We start from the raw sequence: 15,706 nt of genomic DNA, 5'->3' as shown, positions 1-15,706 counted from the left end.
TAAGACCTTGGAAAGGACCTTCAGATCAGTATTTAAGAGGGCTATGGGTCTGTAGGAGGAGCAATTTAAGGGATCCTTACCTGGCTTCGGCAACAACACCATGTAAGCGTCGAGCATGGAGGGAGGGAGAGCTTCCTCCTCAAGACAGCATTGAAATAGGCTACTAAGGCGTGGGGCCAGCTGCTCAGCGAACGATTTATAAAAATCAGCGGGGAACCCATCGGGACCCGGGGCCTTATGTGGAGGGAACGCGGCTATAGCCTTTTCCACCTCTAGAGGGGTGATAGGGGCGTCAAGGAGGGCACTGTCGTCTGCAGCCAAAGTGGGGAGGTCAAGATCTCGAAGGAGCAGTTCCATGGCAGTATGGTCGTAGTCAGGGGTAGGGGCGTACAAGGTCTCAAAGTACCGTCTGAACTCAGCCAGTATGTCTGCGGGGTCCGTCAAGAGGTCACCCCCCGAACTCCTGATACGCGGAATATTAATCGGGGCCTTTTGATCCGCCACCAGCCTCGCCAAAAGTTTGCCATTTTTATCTCCCTGCGCAAACACCGAAGCCCGCACATGAGAAGCCTCAGTGTGGGCGAGGTCGAGAAGTGGAGAGAAAGTGTGCGTCGCGCCTCCAGTAAGGAAGCATAACTGGAATCAGAAGGTGACTCCGCATGCGCCTTCGCCCTCTCCCTCTCCTCCTCCTGCAGGGACACGATGGTACTGTTGTGGTCTTTTCTAGCAGACTTAATGCCGGCTATACACTCCCCTCTGGCCACCGCCTTAAACGCCTCCCACACCACTCCCGGCCCTGCAGAACCCTCATTGCTCTCCCAATACGTCTGGATGACCTCTGTCAGCTGGGAGGAAATCTGCTCATGCTGGAGCCATCCAGAGGAGAGCCGCCAGCCCCGCTCTCTAGCCTCCACACGGAGGTGCACTGTCAAGAGAAGCGGGTTATGATCAGACACCCCCCCAGCCAGATAGTCAGCAGTTGAAAGGAGGGATATGAGATGAGCATTACCAAAAGCCAGGTCAATGTGAGCCGCAGAACGATGCGTGGCAGAAAGGTGGGAATAACACCTATCGTCAGGATACTTCCAACGCCAGAGTTCCACCAGGCCCATAGCAGATGCCCAAGCCAAAAGGTCGAGCGAGGCCGGCCGACTGGAGTTGGAAGTATCCAGCCCACTGTCCAGAATGGCATTAAAATCACCCATCATAAGCACCGGTAGGGAGACATGATCAGAAAGCTTGTCCATAAGGTCATACAGTAGCTGCACCCTGAAGGGCGGAGGTACATAAACATTAATCAAAAGCATTTTGAGAGAATACAGGGTTATGACTAAAGCCACAAAGCGCCCCTCCGGATCAGAGATCACCTGGTGGATGGAACAGGGAATAGCTTTACTAATCAGGACCGAGACACCTCGGGCATAAGTGGAATAAATGGCATGAAACGCCTTTTGTATCCACGGTTTTCTAAGGGCCTGGACCATACTGCCATCCAGGTGGGTCTCCTGAAGGAGGAACACATGCGGTTTATATTGCTTAAGATATTGAAATACAGCAGCCCGCTTATACTTGCTATTGAGCCCCCTCACATTCCATGAGAGGAATCTATAAACATCAGCCATGGGGAACGTGCAAAAAAATAAAGGGAGGATGGAAAAAACAGTCATACGGGGCCAGGAAGTCCATAATCCAGTTGTCCAAGACACATTGAGAGCACCATTGGAGCCAGCAGGCCCAGAGGATCCACATAGTCAGAAAAAGGTAGAGCTGCCCAAAAAACTGCCCAAATGCCCTTGTACCAGCAACATCAAAAAAGCCAGAGAAACCTGGCAAAACCCGGCTGGTACGGGCCTGAAACCCCAAACTCTTCAACATTAGAGTCAGTGAACGCTGTGCAGTGCAAACAAATTTCGACAGGTACCTAGTAGTTGCTATAGAGACTTCAGCGGAGCCCCTGGGCAAACAGGATCCTATAAAATCAAGAAAACAAAATGTGGGGAAAAAAGAAAAAAATATGCACAAAATAGTCACCAACACTCCAAGAAGTAGGGGACAGATCCGCAGAGAAGAGCAGCCCACTTCAGGTCATCAACGAAGACTGTCCAGCCAATCCGAGACCTCCTGGGGAGATTCATAGAAGTTCACAGAGCCATTAAATTGCACCCTGAGTCTGCTGGGGTACAGCATGCTATATTTGATTTCTTTAGCTCGGAGACGTTTACGGACCTCTGTAAACGACCGGCGCTTCCTCTGGGTTTCAGCCGAGAAATCCGGAAAGAGCATGATTCGTGTATTTTCAAAATGTAAATCCTGATGCTTCCGAGCCTCAGCCAGGAGCATGTCACAATCCCGATAGTTCAGGAATTTTACCAGAAAGGGTCTTGGTGGGGCCCCTGGCGGCCTAGCACCCATGGGAACGTGATGGGCTCGCTCCACAACATAGGTGGGGGGCAGATCAGTGAGGGTGAGCAATTGCTTAAAAAATTGTTCCGCAAATATGGCTGGTTTAGACCCCTCCACCCCTTCAGGGAGCCCCACCACTCTTACATTGTTCCGTCGCTGACGGTCTTCAGCATCGTCCATGCGGTGCTGTAGGGACTTGACCAGGCCTTGGAGTTCTGCTAATTAAGCGGCATGTGCGGTCGTGTTGTCCTCCACATCAGAAATGCGACCCTCCGCAGTAGTGATGCGGCCCCTCATTTTATCGAGGTCATGGCGGATCAGGGTGCACTCGGAGGCCAGGTAATCGATCTGCACCATGAGGGCGGACTTGCAGCCGTCAATGGCCGCCAGGATAGGAGCTGTGATGGCCCGCTGGTCGGCCTAATGCTGCGAGGCAGAGGGCTGGGATGGTATAGTCGGCTGTACCTGTGAGGAACCGTCTCCACGCTGCTCCATGGCCGCGCTCGCTCTCAAGGCACGCTGAGGTGCTTGTGACGGCGCCAAGATGGCAGAAGTGGAGCTCTGGGCCTGGCTGCGAGTGGAGCGGGTCTGGCGTGGATCCGTCCGGGCCTTTCCGGGAGTGTTGGAGGCAGAAGAAGGCATCCCCAAGACAGGAAGAGGTTCCCCCACCGATCGGGAACGGGCACGGGTCCGGGAAAACGCTCGGTAAGGATAAACGGCAGGATGTTCCAGGAGCTCCGCCGAGACACGTCCTGTCTTGCTCACATCCGGACACGCCCCCCGGAGCCTACGTTTTTAATATGAGTTCTGTCTTTTTTTTTTTTTAGGTTGTCAGTAAATAAATGTGCTCCTGTTTCCTTAGTGAAGATGCTGGCACCTGCACCCACAGCCAATGGACGAGTCGGCTGACATCCCGGGATACCTGCACAGGTAAGTGTCCTTATATTAAAAGTCAGCAGCTACAGTATTTGTACTTCATTTTTTTTACAGGCTGGAACTCCTCTTTAACCTCTTCTGGACTGTCCCACGCAGATATACTGTGGCAGGGCGGCCTTCCTGCATGGAATCATGTACCTGTATGTGATTTTGTGCAATGGGTCTGGGGCGTGCCGCTAGCTACCCACTCCCACTGTGGCTGGACACAGCGGGAGCCAATCAGCAGGTCTGGAAGACCCGATGTTCGCCGGCACCTTGCGATCTCTAGGGAGAGAGGCAGAACGATGGTCTGCCTATGTAAACAAAGCAGACTGCCGTTCTGTGAGAGGGGAAGATGGAGATCTTGTGTTTGTACTAAGCAGGAACACAGATCTCTGTCTTCCCTTAGTCAAAGCACCCCCACACAGTTAGAAAGCACACACAGGAACATATTTAAGCCTTTGATTGCCCCTGATGTTAACTCCGTCCCTGCCAGTGTGATTAGTACAGTGACAGTGCATATTTTTAGCACTGATCACTGTATTAGTGTCCCTGGTCCCCAAAAAGTGTCACTAATAAAGTGTCAGATTTGTCCACAGCAAAGTAGCAGTCCAGCTAAAAATCGCTGATCACCACCATTACTAGTAAAAAAATAAAAATTCCATAAAAATATCAAATAGTTTGTAGACGCGATAACTTTGTACAAATCAATCAATCTATACTTATTGGGATTTTTTTTTTACCAAAAATATGTAGCAGAATACATATTGGCCTAAATTGATAAAAAAAAAATAATTTTTTTTATTGGATGTGTTTTAAAGTAGAAAATAAAAAATATTGTTTTTTTTTTTTTAATTGTCAGTATTTTTTTGTTTATAGTGCCAAAAAAAAAAAAATGCAGAGGTGATCAAAAGAAAGCTCTATTTGTGGGGAAAAAAGGACATTCATTTTAATTGGGTACAGCATCGCACGAGTGTGCAATGGTCAGTTAATCACTTCTCGACCACCCGCTGCAGTTTTACTGCGGCAGGGTGGCTCTCCTGCGCAAACCGACGTAGGCGGTATATTGGTCGCACGCGGGAAGCTTACGGGGCGATCGTACGCAGCTGGCAGAGCGCTCCTGCCCCCACTCGGCAGCGGGGAAGCCGATGCATGGGTCAGGGGGCTACGATTGACACCCGCGAGCATTCCCCGCTGAGAGAGAAGGACGGTCATCTGTTGTAAACACAGCCAACCGCTCTTCTCCCTGAAATGATCACAGAGCTCATGTGAGCCTTCTATATAGGATCACATGTCTCTATGGTCATTTCACAAGCCACGCCCCTCCACAGTTAGAATCACTCCCCTAGGCTAACATTTAACTCATTGATCAACTATACTTTTAACCTCTTCCCTGCCAGTGTCATTATTACAGTAACAGTGCATATTTTTAGCACTGATTACCGTAGTAATGTCACTGGTCCCCCCAAAAGAGTCAAAAATGTCAGTTAGAAGTCCGATCTGTCCACCGCAATGTCGCAGTCCCGCAAAAAAATCGCAGATCGCCGCCATTACTTGTAAAAAAAAAACAATAAAAAGGACATAAATCTTTCCCGTAGTTAGTAGATATGATAACTTTTGCATGAACCAATCAAAATACGCTTATTGCGATTTTTCTTACCAAAAATATGTAGCAGAAAACAAATTGGCCTAAAATGTTAAAAAAAATCTTGATTTTTAAATTTTTCTTTTTTGAGAATGTTATATAGCAGAATGTGAAAAATATTGTTTTTTTTTTTTTTTTTTAAATTGTCGTTATTTTTGTAAAATAAAAATTGCACAGGTGATCAAATACCACCAAAAGAAAGCTCTATGTGTGGGAAAAAAAAGGACATCAATTTTATTTGGGTACAGCGTCACACGAGCATGCAATTGTCCGTTAAAGTAAGGCAGTGCCGAATTGCAAAATAGGGCCTGGTCATTAAGCAGGAAAATCTTTCGGTCTTAAAGGGGTTAAAGTAATGCAAAAAAAAAAAAAGCGGCCTAGTCATGAAGGGGCGGAAGTGGTTAAATACAATATACAGTACACGTTTTTCAATAACTTCAGCACAGCCACTTCTTCCTTTGTCACTTTACATAAAGCTAGTTGAGGAATAAGAAAAAAAAAAAAAGACTGTGGAAGCGGAGGGGGCCCTGTACGCATGCGCACCTCGGGGTAAGAGAAGGGCACGGTGACTGGCTGTGTGACGTCAGCGGCAGGCAGGATCGTGTTGATCTCTCAGTGATAGGAGTGCGCTGCTCGAGCTTGTTCGGGGGTTCTATACCAGGGGAAACTTTGTCACGTGATCCGTATCCCCCGGGACAGGCGCCGGGCAGTGGAGGTATGGCGGAGGCGCAGCCATCAGGTAAGGACTGGGAGCCTTCTTCATGTTGCTGCTTGAGCCTAGCTTACATTAGAAGGGTCCCCTGTACAGCACAGCTCGGGGCTCCGTGGTGGGAGTTGTGTGTTCTCTATGTAATGAGTGTGAGCTCCTTCTATTCCATCAGCCATTGGTAGGTTGTCAGTGACCGAGCTGACACAGCAAGGCTCTGATCACATGGATTCCTCACACCCAGCCTGATGGCAGCTCCTCATTCTAGGTAAATGGAGGCCATCAGCTTGGTTCAATCATGGAGATCAATGGATCACTTCATAGTACAACTCTGTGATTTCTCAATGACAGCAATCAAACATCTGCTTCATCCAATGTTCCACCAATCCTGCCAGAATCTGTATCCGATTCATACTGATCTAGTCTTCCCTACCTGAGAGATCTGTCCGCCAGGGACTCTGAAGACAAGATCCCCGTCTTTGACTTCCCAGACCTTCACATGCCCAAATCATCTTGAGTGTATCTAAACCCAAGAATGGAAAATGTTATTTATTCCAGATTTCTTGGATGTGATGGCTGCATTCGTTTTCTTTTTTTCTAGGACAGGAAGTATGTTAGGATTACAGAACATCTCTCTTCCACCTCATAACAGAGGGCAGGTGTTTTGTGGCCCACAGAGATAGCTGGGAACAATGCTAACCGATAAGAGTTGGTAGAGAGCTCAGTTATGTTCTATTAAGCTGGATAAGATGGATTGTGGTGGGTGTTTTATTATTTTTTTCAGTTAGCAGGTTAAAAGAAGAAAAAAAAGTTTTTGATTCTTTCATCCATGCAATTGAGGTGGAAGAGGAATACTCTCCGCTGTCTAAATACATTAATCATGTCCATTCCACAGAAGTCTATTGAGTCTTCAAACTGAAGCCCTTTGTCTGCTTTTAACCAGCCCTTGAGGCACTGGTCCTCTCCCCGCTGGCAGCGACGAAGGGGGCACTGGTCCTCTCCCCGCTGGCAGCGACGAAGGGGGCACTGGTCCTCTCCCCGCTGGCAGCGACGAAGGGGGCACTGGTCCTCTCCCCGCTGGCAGCGACGAAGGGGGCACTGGTTCTGGCCGCTGGCGCCAGGACATTTTCTTCTTTTACTGGCCACAGTCTTGCCCCTCTAAAGCCTGAAGGGCAGTAAACTGGTCCTTTTGTTTAGTTTGGAGTCCCCTGGTTTAGACCAACTTCTGTCAAGTGGGAGCAGTCACAATGGATCCAAATTTTGTCCGGTCCTTACTGAACCAGCTGAATTTTGATCCATTCATGGCCAGCTTTACTCCTCACCTTGTATTTTCTCAATCCCATCAGTGCAGTAAAGGGCTGCCCAGGACTGTCATGTTTCATTACCTGCCCGGGACTGTCTTGTTTCATTACCTGCCCGGGACTGTCTTGTTTCATTACCTGCCCGGGACTGTCTTGTTTCATTACCTGCCCGGGACTGTCTTGTTTCATTACCTGGTTAAGGCAGTGATTGGCATTGTTTTTACTAATCTTGTTTTCAAGGGTCAGTCCTCCCAAAACTGATATTTGCTAGAGAAGAACAATGTCTGATCGTCTTTTATATCTGCCAGAGACTCTGATGACCAAAGATTTTAGTTTCCAGACCCCTCATATACCAAATTATCTTTTCTGGTGTATCTAGATCTAAGAACAAAAATATAATTGCAGCTTTCAATTCCTTAGATGCAGTGACTGCATTTGTTTTTCTTTTTTCAGGTCTTTCCCCCTTTATTTTTACCTGGGGTGCTGTCAGTAACACACTTTCTGTCCAATGACAGCACTTGCTGTAACAAAAACTGTGGAGGAGCAGTGTTGTCACCCCTAGGACAGGAAGATGGTTCGAACTGAAAAATGCCTCCACCCTCATCTCCTTTACATTGGAAAGGGGGGTTTTTGTAGTTCAGAGATACCTGGGACCAACACTGACTGTGCAGTGAACAGAAAGAAGTGTGTACTTTACTGTCAAGAATACCAAGTGAAATAAAGGGGAGAAAAAAATCCCGAAAAAGACAACAAATACAGCTACCACATTCATGGAGTGTCAGTATATTTTCCTGGCACCAATCCATGGCAGCATACTAAACCACATGTATGCTGCCATAGATTAACTCCAGGAAAGGAAAATTTGGTAGGTATTTAAGAAAACTTTCCATTTTGGTTTTTCAGTTTGGATACACTTAAATCGACCAAAAAAGGGGCCTTTCATTCTTAGAGGCTGTAAAAAGACTTCTATGAATGGAGAAGGTGGGCAGAAAGGGAGGGCACAGGTGGGCATTCTTGGCAAGTGCCTGTCACTGCTCAATTGACTATATTAACCCCCAGCACACTGGAAGATTACAGCAGTGGGGGTAGGGTGTACCGATGGAGGAAGATTTCAGCTAATAGAGGAGGCAGCAGCGCAAAGGACGTATCCCTGTGACTGTAATGTCCCTTGTGCTGATTTTTGTTTTTCTATCTCTGACTAAATTTTGGCTTTAAGTGCCAATGCTAGATTTTCTTTTAGATATTGAATAGGGCAATATGGAGAACAGTGATGATCTGCAGGTTCCATATAATGCACAAATAATCCCTTAACAAATCTGACGTTACGCTTAAATCTGATTCCTTGTTGGTGATTGTGATCATCATTCTGATTTCAAGTGGTCTCCAAACTGCGGCCCTTTGCTTGCTTTTAGCCGGCCTCTGGGTCACTTTTGATCCCAGTGATATGGAGAGTTAAGGCACTATTCGCCACACTTGACACCAACAGTGGTACAAAATTTCTGCCACTGACATTCCTCCCCTCCGATGCCAGTGACGGGGGTACTAATTCCTCCCCTCCGATGCCAGTGACGGGGGTACTAATTCCTCCCCTCCGACGCCAGTGACGGGGGGCACTAATTCCTCCCCGCCGACGCCAGTGACGGGGGCACTAATTCCTCCCCGCCGACGCCAGTGACGGGGGCACTAATTCCTCCCCTCCGACGCCAGTGACGGGGGCACTAATTCCTCCCCTCCGACGCCAGTGACGGGGGCACTAATTCCTCCCCTCCGACGCCAGTGACGGGGGCACTAATTCCTCCCCTCCGACGCCAGTGACGGGGGCACTAATTCTTCCCCGCCGACGCCAGTGACGGGGGCACTAATTCTTCCCCGCCGACGCCAGTGACGGGGGCACTAATTCTTCCCCGCCGACGCCAGTGACGGGGGCACTAATTCTTCCCCGCCGACGCCAGTGACGGGGGCACTAATTCCTCCCCGTTTTATTTAAAGAAAAAAAAAAATGTTAAAAAAACCTAAAACACTGTTTTGCAGATTTTCTAACAGGATTGTAATATAATATTATGCGTGACAGACACCCATGTCATAGGCAAGTAGCGTGATACAAGCTCCCTGCGTCTGCTGTCACTTATGCTGGCCAAACCTAAACAAATTGTTCCTTGGAAAATTTTTGTTTTAAGAACGTTCGTTCATTTTTCTAATCGTTAGTGGGGGTCAAATAAATGTTAGTTTGCGACCACAGTGATGGGAGAACTCGAAGGAGCAGAATAGAAAACTTTTCTCAAATGAAGTTTCGCACAGTGCATGTGGTTTTTCTTTTGGACAATTACACTCATTTTAAAAATTAATGTTAAAAGCAAGTGAAATTTTCGAGTGACATTGGTCCGTTCATCGAATGTACAAAAAAATGTGTATGAATATTTTCTTTTCAATTTGGTACGAATATTCTTGTCCAAAAATTGATGTGTATGGGCAGCATAAGACATTTAGTGCCAGTTCACACATATGCGATGTGTGAGACATCGCATGTGATTCGCACCGCACTGCTACGCAAATCACATGTGATGTCTGTGCGATGAAAATTCAGTTATAGAGATTGTATGGCTGAATTTGCATCGCATTCGTACCAAAGTAGCGCAGGACCTTTTTTTTGGATCCACACCAGAATCGGCTTGCATGGGTGTTCACACTATGCGATCCGATTCCTGTCTGAACTGACGGTTCGCACTGCGATATGCAAACTAATCTGGGGGTATCGTTCACTTTGTATTGACACTCCCAGCAGTTCGCATTTGGGTGTGTAAACTGCCTGCGAGTCGGGCACTTAGTAGCAGCTACATGGTGTGTTTTTTTTTTTTTTTTTTTTCTCTTTTTCTTTGTTTTGTTTGTTTGTTTGTTTGTTTGTTTTATTATCATCCGTCATGATAGGGGAAAAAAAAAAAACAACTTTTTCATAGTACCAAAACGACAAGAAATCACTGATCGTAATAAGGGGTTATTTATACAGTGAAAGAGATATACAGTATCTCACAAAAGTACATCTCTCGCAAAATGAGTACACCCCTCACATTTTTGTAAATTTTATTATATATTTTCATGTGAGAACAGTGAAGAAAGCTGTACACTCACTACTTTACATTGTAGCAAATTTTCATTTCTTCACTGTTCTCACATGAAACAATTTATTAAAATATTTACAAAAATGTGAGGTGAATCTGTATCATTATCTATATCTCTGTATATCTGCAGAAGTCTGATATACAGGGTATTTTACTAGGAGTCTGACATGAAGCTATATGAGGGGTGGTATATTAAAGTAGTACTAAAGGCTGAGTCTTTTTTGCATGGATATAATCCTTTTAAATATAATGCACAATACTGGTAAACTTTTTTTTTTTTTTTTTTAATTGAAATGGAATTGTAATGACTTCTATTACCTCCAGTCTGTCGGTCTCCACCTTCTCTGGGTTCAGAAGTTGATCCTCCCTGCACAGAGCCCTTAAAGTGATTGTAAAACGTTGGATATTTATTTTTTTTAAACATCCAACATGTTATACTTCCCTTCTTTATGTAATGGTTTTGCACAGAGCAGCCTTGATTGGCCTCATCTGGGGTCCCCCACCAATGCTTCTGGCTCCTCCTGCCTCCAGAGTGCCCCTATAGCAAGCCGCAAAGTATAGTATCGACTGCCTCTATAGAAAGGTAAAAATAAATAAGTCTGCCTTTAGAACCACTCACTTCCTTCTTCCCAGGATTACATGCCCTATGAGCCATTGCTCTTGACACGTTCACAAGTTCTTAGGGACTTCCTGACATGTATGAACTGTTGCTCTGTGTATGCTGACATACCTGTAAATGAGTTTAACTTTTTGAATTGAATTGCTGAAATAAAATAACTTTTTGATATTGTTAAATTTTTTTGGGATGTATGTGAACTGTGTACTGAGCAGTATGTGTGCTGCACTGTATTTCCTGATATGTAAGCAAAAAATACATTCTGTATGCAGGCCAACCTAATAGGCTGACCAACTAATCGATTATGTTGATTAGTTGTTTCACCCCATATTTTTCCGACTTTTTCCCACTGACACCAGTGATGAGGCACTATTCCTTCCCACTGACACCAGTGATGAGGCACTATTCCTTCCCACTGACACCAGTGATGAGGCACTATTCCTTCCCACTGACACCAGTGATGAGGCACTATTCCTTCCCACTGACACCGGTGATGAGGCACTATTCCTTCCCACTGACACCAGTGATGGGGCACTATTCCTTCCCACTGACACCAGTGATGGGGCACTATTCCTTCCCACTGACACCAGTGATGGGGCACTATTCCTTCCCACTGACACCAGTGATGGGGCACTATTCCTTCCCACTGACACCAGTGATGGGGCACTATTCCTTCCCACTGACACCAGTGATGGGGCACTATTCCTTCCCACTGACACCAGTGATGGGGCACTATTCCTTCCCACTGACACCAGTGATGGTGCACTATGCCTCCTCCTGACCACCAACCCTGAGGCCACGTTTATTCTTACTGATGCTGGGGTGAGGACATTTTTCTCTTTCGTTCATTGATGGACACAGCTCCTGATTCTTCTTAACCATTGGGTTATACTGCCCCCTACAGGAGTAGGACACTAGGCAGGAAAAAGCTTGACTAGGTCTATGGGTAGTCAAGAGGCACTCAATTTTTTTTTTTTTTTTTTTTTTATTCTGCCTAGTCAGGAGTAAGGACCTAGTTCCTTACCTAGATCTCTGGCCCTAGCAATTTATTACTGTTTTTGAAGGATTTTTTTTCATATCTTTATTTTGTTCCTGTCAGAATCTACTATCAACTGCCGGACTGGGTGATGGATTGGATAATCTAGATACAGAGGATCCCCTCAGTCTGGCCAGCGAGCGCGCACAGGGCTCAGCTCTGTGCTAGGTCGGCCACGACAGAGCCCTACTGGACACGGGCTGGCCTGTGAGTTAAACATCTCACGAGGGCACATACGACCTGGCCTCAGCTTGAGTCGCAGCAGTCCTAATGGCCGACAGCCACCCACATCCCGATGGAGCGGTGGTCTGTCAGGAGCGGTGCTCACCCTGTTCCTGGTATGGCAAGTAGCTGTCCCCCACCCCTGGAGGTTTTTAGGGTGGTCGTGGGCCCCTCCCTTGGACGGTGGGACACATGCTCTTAAGGGGGGCTTGTTGGAGTTACTGCTAACCGGGTTTTTCCCTGGTGCACAACGGGAGTTGAGCAGGGTTCCCCTGCTACCCTGGGGGTTGGGGACTAGGGCAGGGATGTCCTCTGGGCTCCCTGCTGCAGTTGTAGGGCTGGGGGAGCAGATGGTTTGGCATCAGCGGGCCCCCGCATCAGGTAGCCCGACCTGGCCCCAAATTTAGGCCGCGGCTTTGCGGCCTACTTGTCAGGAGCTATGTGGGGTGGCCCCAGTGAGGGTGGCTGAAGCCACTACCCTCCATTTTGGGCATCTGCCCTGCCCTCCCATCCTCTGGCCCTGGGTGGTCGGCTCCACTGAGGCTTGCGGGCCAGACTTCTAAGAAGGCCTTATCTGATCTCCCCTTTGTGGGGAATCGCCTTTTTGGAGCTTCCCTGGATGACATTAAGGGTCTCACAGGGGAGAAGAATATTCTTCCGCAGGCTACCGAGGGCAAGGAGCCCCGTCATAGATGTGGGCCATTCTTCTGGACTCCTAAGAGGCCTTTTTCGTCCCTTAAGTGATAAAAGTCCTTCAGGGCCTCCTCTGGAGGTTCCAAGAGGACCTGGTCTGGCAAGCCACAAGGGGCTCTTCTAGACCTGCAGGCAAGGCTTCCTCTGCATTAAGGGGTGCCCTCACCCGTATCTAGGGTGGGGGGACGTCTTTGCTGATTTCCGGATCTGTGAATCTATCTGGTACAGGTCAAGTGGGTCCACAAAGTCATTCGGTCCGGCTACAAGATCGAGTTTCGGTCTTTTCCTCCCGAAAGGTTCTTCCCTTCCAACCTGCACTTGTCCCTAGATCACCTACAGGGTCACTTTGATGGAGTGCAAGACTTGTTACTTCATGGGGTGATTGTCCTGATTCTGGCTTCGGGATGTTTTTTAGGAGTTTTACTCAAATCTGTTTACAGTTCCCTGGAAGGAAGGCAAGGTACGCCCAATTCTGGACCTCAAGTCACTAAACTGCTTTGTGTGGCTACAGAAGTTCAGAATGGAGTCCGTTTGCACGGAAGTGTCGTCCCTTTGTCTGGGGGATTTTCTAGCTTCTATCACCCTCAGCGATGCCTACCTTCACATTCCAGTATGTGCCGGTCAGCAGTACTTCCCCCTGCTTTGCCGTCGGCGAGGAGCAATATTAGTTTGTGGCGTTTTTACCTGTTGGTCTCGCCTCCGCTCTACAGGTCTATATAATTGTTGACCCCCGTTGCTAGCAATGTTGTGTCAGCGGGGAATGGCGGTAGTGGGGTACCTGGATGATCTTTTTCTGCAAGCAGAGTCTCCAACTGCTTTTGATGGACACCTTGGAGATTGCTCTGAGGGAATTCGGGTTGAGCCTGATGGTGTCTACCTTTTTAAGGCGATTCCGTTTTGCACAGTTCCACACAAGATCTCTGCAAAAATTGATTCTGGTGACATGGGAAACAAATCCACAGTTTCCCCCTGTTCTAGGCGGTTGTCACCATGGATGCCAGCCTGTCCCGGCGGGGAGGCGTCCTCGGCACAGCTTGTGCTCAGGGTGTCTGGACTTGAGAAGAGTCCAGTCTGCCGATCGATGTACTGGAACTCTGAGCGATCAGACTTTGGATCATTGGACAATTTGTCTTCAGGGGTGTGCAGTACAAATTCAATCGGACAATGCCACGGCCGTGGCCTATGTCAATCAGCATGGGGGCACAAGAAGTGTCCTGGCGGACCGGGTAGTAGCTGGCATTTTAAGGTGGGCAGAACGATCGTTCCTGCCCTCTCTGTTGTACACATTCCATGGAAGGTGCAGAGGTTTGTGGCATGGTTTCAAAATCCTCTGGCCGACGCTGCAGACGCATTAGTGGCTCCTTGGCGTCAGTTTGCCTTTCCCCCCCTCAAACTTCTGACAAGACTCCTGTGCAGGATTGAGGCAGCAGGGGATTCCAGTCTTTCTAGTGGCTCCAGATTGACCTTGCTGGTGTTGGTACGCCGATCTGGTACGGCTGGTCGCTGATGCTCCTTGGAGATTTCCTTTTCAGGGAAGATCTGCTGTCCCAAGGCCAATCTTCCATCCTGCTTTTACAGTCGCTGGTTTTAACGGCTTGTCTGTTGAATGCCAGGAGCTGAAGGATAGAGGTTTGTCTGAATCTGTGATTCTTAAGCTGGATACACACTATCCATCTTTTGTGGTTAGGTTTCCTTCAGATTTACCTTTTCTATGTAGTGCAAGGGCCTGCCAGATTGCATACAAATTGAAAGTGTTTAGGTTTGACCTCATATTATATGGTTTTGGTAAGTCTAAAGGAAAACTTCAGAAAATCTTATAGTGTGTATGGCCCATTACACTGTTTAAAGGTTAAAAATCTACCTCTAGGAAGATCTACCATCATACTTGGAAGACGTACGTTGGGGGGTGTGTCTTTTGGGGTTCTCCCTCGCTCCTTTTTCGATGGCTCGGATCTTGGCTTTCCTCCAAGGGGGGTTGCGCAGCGCCTGGCCTTGAGTACCATCAAGGGCCAGGTTTCGGCCTTGGTGGTTTTCTTTCAACATCCATTGGCCACACATTTCCTGGTGTGTACCTTTTTTTTTATCCAGGGAGCTCAACACTTGGTTCTTCCAGTGCTGTCTTCATTACTGTTGTGGGACCTCAAATTGGTTAGTCATCCAGGAATCTCTCTTCGAAAATATCTGGAGGTTCCCTTGCTTATGTTGTCCCAGAAGGTTGCCTTTTTGGTGGCTATTACTTCTGCGTGCAGGGTGTCAGAGCTGGTGGCTTTGTCTTGTCGTTCACCTTACCTGTTGGTTTAAAGCGCTAAGGTGCTCTTCGTCCCTGTTCATTGTTCCTTCCAAAGGTCCTCTCTGATTCCCATTTGAATGAAGACATTGTGTTGGCCTCTCTATGTCCCAGGCCTAAACATCCTAAGGAAATTGCTCTGCATTCCCTGGATGTGGTTTGGGCAATCAGGGTGTAATTGGCAGATACGAAGTCTTTTAGGAAGTCCGACTCGCCGTTTGTACTCATGGTTGGACCTCAAAGGGTTGGCCGCTTCTGCTGCCACCATTTGCAGATGGGGGCAGACAGACAGTGATTCAGACCTATTCAATTAGGAGTCAGGCTCCTCCTTTCCCAGTTGAGGTACACACTACTAAGGGGCTTAGTGCCTCCTGAGCCTTCCGTCATCAAAAATCAGTGATGCAGGTTTACAAGGTGGCGCTCTGGTCATCTGTGCACACTTTTACAATGTTTTATAAAGTGGACGTGTTGGCATCCACGGATGCTTCTTATGGCCACAAGGTTTTTCTGGCTGCTGTTTAGAGGACCTGGCCCTCTGTGAGGATGTATTTTTTTTTTTTTTTTTTCTTCAGATGAGCTCCAGTTACGGTTGAGCTCCATGTTACCTGGTTGGCTATGGCTAGCCTTTGGGACTTTTTTTTTTTTTTTTCTGCTCTTTTCCTACCCCTCCGTGTATGACACTGCTTTGGAACATCTCAATAATTAAGAAGATTCTGGAGCTGTATCCTTCAATGACCGAAAGAGAAAATGGGATTTTTGACTTGCT

At 47.5% G+C, this 15,706-nt stretch overlaps 1 protein-coding gene across 1 annotated transcript in view; it reads left to right on the top strand.

The window, feature by feature from the left end:
- The first annotated feature begins 5,524 nt into the window (after positions 1-5,524).
- The window catches only part of NFX1 (nuclear transcription factor, X-box binding 1), a 176,914-nt gene continuing 166,732 nt past the window's right edge, over positions 5,525-15,706 (top strand). Inside the window, exon 1 of the mRNA XM_082259382.1 lies at positions 5,525-5,702. Within this exon, the coding sequence (XP_082115508.1) occupies positions 5,681-5,702 (22 nt within the window). The 5' untranslated portion in view covers positions 5,525-5,680. The remainder of the gene's footprint in view (positions 5,703-15,706) is intronic.

Source organism: Pelophylax lessonae (genome assembly GCF_965119305.1).
Source record: "Pelophylax lessonae genome assembly, chromosome: 5".
Taxonomy (NCBI): domain Eukaryota; kingdom Metazoa; phylum Chordata; class Amphibia; order Anura; family Ranidae; genus Pelophylax; species Pelophylax lessonae.
The sequence above is the reverse complement of the archived record's forward strand: the minus strand, read 5'-3'. Positions and strand labels throughout refer to the sequence as shown.